General features: G+C 52.9%; 1 protein-coding gene across 1 annotated transcript; it reads right to left on the reverse strand.

Moving 5' to 3' along the window:
- Positions 1–335: 335 nt before the first annotated feature.
- LPAR2 (lysophosphatidic acid receptor 2) lies at positions 336–8,733 on the reverse strand. Its single transcript, XM_010019398.1, has 3 exons — positions 8,713–8,733; positions 4,755–5,497; positions 336–637 (listed from the first exon to the last, which is right to left on the reverse strand). The coding sequence occupies exons 2-3, from the start codon at positions 5,485–5,487 to the stop codon at positions 336–338; spliced, it is 1,035 nt and encodes a 344-aa protein (XP_010017700.1). The 5' UTR covers positions 5,488–5,497; positions 8,713–8,733.
- Between the last annotated feature and the right edge of the window lie 86 nt (positions 8,734–8,819).

Below are 8,819 nucleotides of genomic sequence, written 5' to 3' on the forward strand. Positions count from 1 at the left end.
AGAGCTTTGGCTCTTTGGGGGATGCTGCTGCTGGAACAACTCTTTCTGGAGGCAATAATACTGAAGTACCAAATACTTTGCTTGGTGGGAGATTCCTGTAGCACACAGCACACCTCTAGATGCTGCTCCATCAAATCAACCTTGCATTAGAAATAGTCTTTAATAAAGAATGCTACTCCATGTGTGTTTGTCCTCAATAATGCACCATCCAGCAGCTCCTTCTCTTGTCCCTTACCCATGTCAAGGATTGAGCACAGCAGGGAAGGCTCTGCTGCTTTAGAAGCAGGTCGCTCTTCCCCTCTGCTCCCTCCTCAGGAGCAGGAGCTGAGCAAGAGCTAAATAGAGGAATCCACCGTGAAGTGCCCGTTCTGAGACAGTGTCCTACGGTCTGTGGTGTTCAACTTCACCACCGTGGGGGTGTATTTGGAATTCCTGTAACACACAAAGCAGAGGATCCTCCGGAAGGTGCTTCTCATCTCACTGTCCCTGTAGGAGTAGACGATGGCATTTATCAAGGAGTTGATCTCTGCCAGCAGCAGGACATACTTCTCCACTGCTAGAACGTTGCAGCTCTTGCAGCCCAGGCCATCCAGGAGGAGCACAACTTGTCCTGGAGTCCAGCAGATAACAAAAGCACCTGGGGAGAGAATAAGAACTGTTAGAGAAAAGCAGGTTCCTGGCCCCGCACTGTTAAGATGCTCAGTAGAATCAGTGGTGGTTGGGTTGGAAGGGACCTTAAAGCTCCTCCAGCTCTAACCCCTTCCACTAGAGCAGGTTGCTCCAAGCCCCTGTGTCCAACCTGGCCTTGAACACTGCCAGGGATGGGGCAGCCACAGCTTCTCTGGGCACCCTGTGCCTCAGCACCCTCACAGGGAAGAACATTTCAAGTGCTTTCACCTACCTCCCCATCCTTGCATTCACAGAGATAACGTGGTCATACTCCCCATCTACACGCCATTCCCTCCAGGAAGTGGGACAGGCTGTAAGATCAGGGAAGATCCATCCCTGGCAGTGTTCAAGACAGAGCCTTGGACACCATGGTCTAGTGTGAGGTGTCCCCCCCTAGGGGCTTGGAACTGGATGATCTTAAGGTCCTTTCCAACCCAAACCATTCTAGGATTCTAAGAGCCAGAGTAACACACCTTGAATGACAATCTCCAGTGTCCACACACTTCACAGGGGCTTTAGTACAAGTTAAGCTGAGTCCTGGCCAACTCTTGAGGCAGAAGCAGCCTCCCACTGCTCTAAGCTGAGCAGAAAACAGCCAAGCAACGGGCTGGCCAACACCAGGGCTGAGCTGGACAGGCTCCACCAGCTGATTCAGTCAGGCAGATACCATGTTCTTGCCACCACCTGCAAAGCTCTTTGGCAGAAGGGTAATTGCTGCTCTGCAGGATGCAGTGGGAGGTGCTGCAGCTCCTCAAGCCCTTCTCACAGTCATGGCTGGAAGGTTGACGTCAATGGAGCACTCGCCCATCAGTGCTCCCGGGGGTCATTTAGGTTGTATCCTAAAGCACAGGAGCTGCACCCTGCTGCGTCTTCTGGGAAAGGGTGGAAGGGAATGGGACTTGCTGGGAATTCTGTAACTACACCCTTTACTGGAAAACATCTGCCTGGAGAGAACAGCAGCCAGAGGAGCTGCACCAGAGCACAGAGGATGACTTCGTGGCTGGCACGGAGTGAAATGCACTGGTGCAAAGTTAAAGGAACACCTGGGAGGGAGGCACAGGGATTCTGGGAGCATCCCCTGCTGACTTCAGGCCACTGCCTCACAGAACCCTTGGATGTCAGCAAACCATGCTCAGCACAGCAGCCACCACAGCCAGGCCCAGGCAGCTTTTCCCCCCACTTGCAGACAGGACTTTGCCTCCTCTGTATTTAGCAACTATACAAGATGAATTCCTGGTTGTCACAAAGGAAGGGTCAATACTGGACCTGCAGAAAGGGACCTCCTTGTTTAGTGCTTTCACCTTCTTTTTTGGCCAGGTTTTCAGCATTCAGAAGGGAAGGCAGATTCACTAGAGACTGGCTCCCAGCAGCACTAAGGAAAGCCAAAGGAATGTTACAGAGAAGAGGGGGAAACCAAAAAGCAGCACCTAAGATGAAGTCCTTTGCCTGCAAATCCAGCTCTTTCCTTGCTCCTTAATGGAAGCTGAAGTACTCAGAAAGAACCTGAACATAGTCATGTAACAGAGCATGGTCAGCAATGCCTCTGCCCCGCAGTTTGGTCACATCGCATCCTGCATCACAACTGCTCTGTGGGAAGACCTCCTACTAGTTTCCAGATACACCTCGGCCTCATTACGGGTTCCCAGGTCAGCTCCCAGACCTGTTCCCCATGCCCAGGACCTGCAGGATTATCCTTGCCTGGCAATGAAGTGGGACACACACAACTCCTACCGCGCCCTCGGCTTCCTCCCCAGCGCCTCGCCCTCCCATGCATAAGGCGCAAAGTATTCTCTGTGCAGAGTCCAAGTTTGCAGAAGGCTGGGGAATGAGGGTGGGGAAGGGCTCACACCAGGGCTCCAGGGAGGGAAGGAACCCTCTGCAGCTTCAGCTTGCTGCACACTGAAGCCAAATGGAAAGGTGTTTCCCCCCCCTTGTTCCCTGTACAGAACCAACTGCTGCTTCTCTCTGATGCTGCCCGGCAGAGGAAGGGAAAACCCCTGGGTTACATGAGTCCCAAAGGCCGGATGAGCTCCCGAGTCTCCCTCCATGAGGTTTCTCACCACCTCATTCATCCTCAGGCACCAGTCCCAATTCCTTATGGAACCACAGCCTCTGACCCCAGCTTTCTCCTCACTCAAGGCAGAAGTCAAAAGCATCAAGAGGAAGGGGACCTCCCGATATAAGGTGAGTTGCATTTCCCTTCTTGGCCAGCATCCCCCATCCTCCCAACACTCTTCCAGCTGATGTGAAGCCCCATGAAGTTAAACAGCCCTGCTGACACCATGGGGTGACTCTGATACTACCCAGGAAGGAAGGAGGAACAAACCAACTTCTCCCCACTGCAGACTGTACAGAACACATCAAGCAACCAAATCCTTCAGCCCCACTGCCCCCCTGTGCAGCATCCAGGCAGTAACCACCTCCCAGCTGCACACAAGAGATGGAGAGAGATTGGGAGGCAGCATCAAAGGAAAAGCAGGAACAGGCAGAAAACTCCAGTTTCGATGCTCACAAGTTGCAACAGGCCCCAGCGAGGCAGCGAGCCCTGGAGCAGGGACACACCGAGCAGCCCCACAGCCCCCTGCTGAGCCCCACTGTGCCAGGGGGAGCTTGCAAGGGAGGACTCTTTGTTTGCAGCCACAAGGTTTCCCTGACAGAGCAAATTCTGTGCTTATCAGGAAAGATTTGCAAGCAAAGGGCTGTGACCGTGCGCCTGGAGCGGAGCTGCTCAAGAGCTGAGCACTGTGATTTGCTTCAAGCTGGTTCTTCCCTTATGCTTTAATGATCCAACAGCCTTTCCTTAAAGAAATCCTGGAGCAATGGGCTGTTGAAAGCACAATGCACATCCCAGCCTCTGCTATTAACATAAGAAGGACATGGAGCTGTTGGAGCAAAGCCAGAGGAGGCCACGAGGATGAGCAGGAGCTGGAGCAGCTCCTGTATGGAGACAGGCTGAGAACATTGGGAATATTCAGCCTGGAGAGGAGAAGCTGCTGGAGAGCTCAGAGCAGCTTCCAGGGTCTGAAGGGGGCTACAAGGGTGTGGAGAGAGACCTTCATCAGGGACTGGAGTGATGGGAAGTTCAGGCCGGAGATAAGGAAGAAGTTCTTCCCTGTGAGGGTGGAGGGACACTGGCACAGGGTGCCCAAAGAAGTGGTGAATGCTCCGTCCCTGGCAGTGTTCAAGGCCAGGTTGGACACAGGGGCTTGGGTGACACAGTCTAGTGTGAGGCGTCCCTGCTCATGGCAGGGGGTTGGAACTGGATGACCTTCAGGTCCTTTTCAACCCCACCATTCTGTGGTTCATTAGATGTGCAGCACTAGGCAGGACAGAAGAGCTCTGAATGAAGTTCAATATCCTGCAGAGTTGGAGCCTCAGCACCAACCACTCCAGTTCCTGCTCCCGTCTCACTACAGACAGCCTGATGGGCAGTCAGCACCCTCCTGGAGCCCCTGTGCTCATGGAGAGCAGCTTGAACTGAGAGCTGGGAGCTTCCAGGGGGACATTTGCCTGAGCCCCAGCGCTGAGCTGCTCAAACAAAGAAATCTGAACAGAGTTCAATGTCTCATCCCATAAACAGTAAGTAATTTGGCTGCAACTCCCTCATTCCTTCCCCACCACCTTGTAACAGCTGCCCCAAACCTCGCTCCATCCTTTTCAGAGAGGGTGCACCAAGTGCTCCTTTGTGATTATAGCTCCTAATTCCATGCTACCCTTCTATGGAGGAAGCAGACTAGAGCTGAGCACGTAAAGAGCTGCTTCCATGGTAGTACTTACAGCAGTCAGGTATTACCAAGCCACAGCAATAGCTCCTCTCATCTCTACCAAGCTGAGAAACACCCGTGTCAGAAGGCAGGAGACTCAGGAGCTCACCCTCTCCTGGCTTGTTACAGCTCACACACACAACTCCTGCAGAGCCCAAAACCTGAGGGCAGCAGCAGCCAGAGCAAAGCGTGGCCCCAAGCATCAGGGACCAGGGAAGCAGAGCGTCACTTCCCAGTGCTGCCCGTTGTCCCGAGCACATCCACCCCCCCAACCCCAGCCAGCCCAGCCTGGAGGCTCAAAGCACCACCAAGTGGACTTACTTAGGATGATAGTGACCGTCTTGACCAGGCTGATCATGGTCTCCTTGTAGCGCGGGTGGAAGCTCGTGTGCTTGGACATCCGGGTCATCTTCCTTTTGACATAGATGAAGATGTGCGTGTACACAACCACCATGATCAGGAAGATGACCAGGTTGGAGATGGCCCAGAAGGTCAGGTAGCTCCTGCTGTAGAGCGGTGCCATGCTGGAGCACTTGTCCAGTGCACAGAGGCAGTGCCAGCCATAGGACGGGATGAGCCCTAGGAGCAGGGCTGTGACCCAGATACAGAAGATGAGGATCATCACACGCTGGTTGGACATTTTGCTGTGTAACTGCATAGTGAACACAGTCTGGTGCCTTTCCACAGCGATTGCAAGCAGGTTCACCACAGAGGCTGTCAAACTGGTGTCCAGCAGGCTCTGACGGATGAACCAGGTCTTCAGGGAGAGCTCTGCTGTCCTGGGCCCCGTGTGGAACATGAGGAACATGTAAGCGATGCCAGCAAAGAGGTCTGCAGCTGCCAAGTTCCCTAGCAGGTAGTAGATGGGGTAGTGGAAGCGGCGGTTGATGATGATAGCGGTGATGACCAGCAGGTTGGTCAGGAGCACAATGACACTCACCGTCAGGCCGAGGGCAACCACCAGGACATCCTTTGTCCTCCAGTACGTGGTCAGCTCTTTGCGGCTGTTGTTGTAGAAGAACCCCACAGTCTCATTGTAAAAGCACTGCTTCATTGCTGCTGGCCTAGAGAGGGACAAGAGTAGCATTAGCTGCTTGGACCTGCAAACACACACAACGGTTACAACACTGCTCCATGGGCAGCACTTGCTGATCCTTCCTGAAAGTACTTCCCAAACTTTGCCAAGAGAGGAAGAACTGGGCAGGAAAAGAGACTCCTCAGCCCTGAAAAGTAAAACAGTGGCAAGAAGTCAGCACGTACAACCATGGAGCTGGAGCATCAGGAAGCCCTGCAGCACTTCTGGACTATACAACCATGGGGCAGCAGCCAGAGTGTCACCCAGTCAGTCACCTGTGCACCAAGGGAAGCAGCTCCCTTCCTCCCTTCCAGGTCTGGATCAAGGCTGCGAGTCAAATCCCATTGAACTCACTGGAAAACAGCTTGATAGGAAGATATTGAAGTCTCAAGAAGGACTTTTCCCATTTCTTTGACACACTGGGCACTGCTGGGAGCCATTTGTCTGGGTCATAACATTAGCGTGGGTCTCCCCTCCGTGTTCAAGGCCAGGTTCGACACAGGGGCTTGGAGCAACCTGCTCTAGTGGAAGGTGTCCCTGCCCGTGGCAGCGGTTGGAGCTGGATGGGCTTTAAGGTCCCTTCAACCCAACCCATTCCCTGATTCTGCATCACTTGTCAAAGCCTCTTTACCCCTGATAATCCCTCTCCTGTGGGCAGACAAACATGAAGCAGCAGGTTAAGTTAAAGGATTTTTTGTGTCCACAGGAAAAGAAACCATGGAAAGATCCAGCACCACAACCAATCCCATGGGATGAGCAGCAGCCGGATCCCTACAGCCCACAGGAGATGTTCCTGCTCCTTTCCTAACCCAGAGCCTGGAAATCTCAAGTCAGGGCTGGCTCCAGCCCTCACTGGAAAGGGCAAACCCAGTTTGGAGCCTCCTTCCTCACAGCACTGAGGTGCTGACTGATGGATGACACACTTTTTCCTTAGCCTGGTGTGTCCTGCACATGAAGTCACTGGTTCTCCCTGTCCTCTCATGAGCTCAACCATCACCCTCATCTTAGAGAAAGCTTAAGGCAGACCAGGGAGAAAACCCAACGTGCCTGACTCATAATTCACTCTAAATCACCCTCAAATATAAAACACAGCTCGGGGGCCCGAATTAGTTGCACGTTCATTCTATGATTCCATGTTCCTCCACTCTCCAGGCAGCAGTTTTCCAGTACTGCTGTTTTCTGGGATGCTTCAGCATCACGCTCTGGGGATGCAGCCCAGGACATGGAGGGGTCTGGGCTGCGGGAATATCGATGGGAAAGAAAGGAAAAGGAGGCAGAGGAGGGATCAAGCTGCCCCAGGGGACGGAGCCATGAGCTAGTACCACATAACAAGTCCATCTTCCCTCTCCTTTCAGGTCATGGGATGTTTGTAGATCTCTGGCTGTTCGGGAATCGTGTGGTCCAAATGCAGCGCAGGGGATGGAAGCATCCCAGTGGCTTCCTCAGACATAGCACTTGGCTTGGACAAGGGAAAGCAATGGAAGAACAGGGCAGGGAGGAACGCCCTGGATTAGGACACTGAATCACAGGCAGGTAGATGCCACCTTCATAGGGTGTATCCAAAAACCAAACCAAAGGCTTGGCCATTCTTGTGCAAAACAGTTTCCTCCAAACCCTGGTGAAAGCTTGAATCCCAAATCAAAAAGGAAATTGCCACTGATGTTGGATAAACCTCTTCACCTTCTCAACATCACACATATGGGAAGAAGGGGGGGAGGAGAGAAACTCGAGTGGCACCAGCTACAGAAGTTGAACTGGGATAGCGAGGATCACAATGGAACAGCAGTGGCCCATACACAGGGTAGCACAAAGACAGCTCACAGGATGCTTTCCATTTCCAGGACCATTAAAGTGTTGGTGGCTCTAGGTCTCATTCTCAGTCATTTCTGAGCTGACACCAAGCCAAATCGAATCCAGAGAAGACTAGTTTTAAACTTGTCACTAAGTTATGGAGACCAAGCTTCGTTTCTTGCAAGCATGAAGGACTCCCCAGCTATGACAGGCCCCATAAGCTTCCTCCTGGCAAACTGTGAACCTTTTTCACAGCATTATACAATACTTGTTCAATACTGTGTTCATTGGGGGAGGGGATTAGAGCTGGGTAGAGCCACAAAGGGGCCATGTCCTGCCTGTGCAACACTCCAGTGTAGAGAAGCAGCCCCTCAGCATTCAGATGTTGTCATGAGGATTTAAAGGCTGCTTTGGGCAAAACCCAGTTGGAGCCCAGGGAAAAGTTTGAGGGTTGCAATAATGTGGGTTACAAAGTGGGTTTGGGCAACCCTGTGAGTCCAGGAGGGGCTGACAGGTTAATAACGCCTGGGATGGGTTCGAGGGGCTCCTGGGCCACTTCAGTGCTACCCTGCCATTAGCAAACTGCCCTGGGAGCTCGGCAGCAAGGACAGACAATGCCACCCAGCAACGTCTAGCGGGGGAAGAGGAACACCCTGCCCACCGCAGCGAGCAGATAGAAAGTCAGGCTGGTGCCATGATGCACAAAGGAGCTGGAGGAATCTATTGTTCAGTGTCCGAGCAACCCCCTTCCACGGCCTTACGCTCCTCAGCAGGCTCTTACAAGGTTCCTCCTCAGCAGCATTGTTCCCTCGGTAAAACACAACTCCAATTCCAAGCTGCAACAATCCAGCAGCCCCTTTCCCTTGAGCAATATGCAAACAGAGCCTCTTCTCTCATCACACTTCCTCAAACTCCGCTCAAGTCTCTCCCCCTTCACATCCAGCAGAGCTTTTGCATCTCAGTAGGAGCCAGCACACAAAAGGAGCACGGCTTCTCCCCTCGCCAGCGTTATCTGTGCGCAAACACCATCTCCCTCCTCACTCCGTTACTGCCCCAGGTTCGCAGTAAGTTCAGAGTCCTCCTACACTGAAAGGAAAGGTGTAAGTGTCCTCCCTTCCCCATTCCCTCCTGCTCGAGGAGTGGAAAATGCCAGGCAGCTCCTGGAGACCTGGGAAGACATTCAACACTTGGTAACAAACCCACAAGGGAAGCGAACAGGGATGAGTGGCTGAATCCGTGCTCCCACTAACAACCACAACCCCTGTTGATCAAGGCAGAACAATGGACCTACAAAGGGACTCAAAGCCAACCTGCTTTACCCTGCGCACTGATTTACACGGCCAAACGTTCAAACCGCGGCTGTATTTAAGCCATAAACAGAACAAGCGCTTACTCCAAAGAACAGATTCTTACCTGAAAGCACACCCAACCGCATCCAAAGCTGGCATTTAGCGTTGGTCTCCCCACCGCAGGAAGCCAGGGCAGCTCTCCAGCAAGGAGATCCCCATCTCTGGAGGCCA

This window comes from Nestor notabilis, unplaced genomic scaffold (assembly GCF_000696875.1).
Source record: "Nestor notabilis isolate BGI_N333 unplaced genomic scaffold, ASM69687v1 scaffold3068, whole genome shotgun sequence".
In the NCBI taxonomy this organism is placed as follows: Eukaryota; Metazoa; Chordata; class Aves; order Psittaciformes; family Psittacidae; genus Nestor; species Nestor notabilis.

Excerpts from the sequence above, each read along its gene's own strand:
- LPAR2 (XM_010019398.1), bottom strand. The coding sequence starts at position 5,487 with ATGAAGCAGTGCTTTTACAATGAGACTGTGGGGTTCTTCTACAACAAC. Across the intron at positions 638-4,754 it reads GACGGTCACTATCATCCTAA|GTGCTTTTGTTATCTGCTGG; the intron begins GTAAGTCCACTT and ends TTCTCTCCCCAG.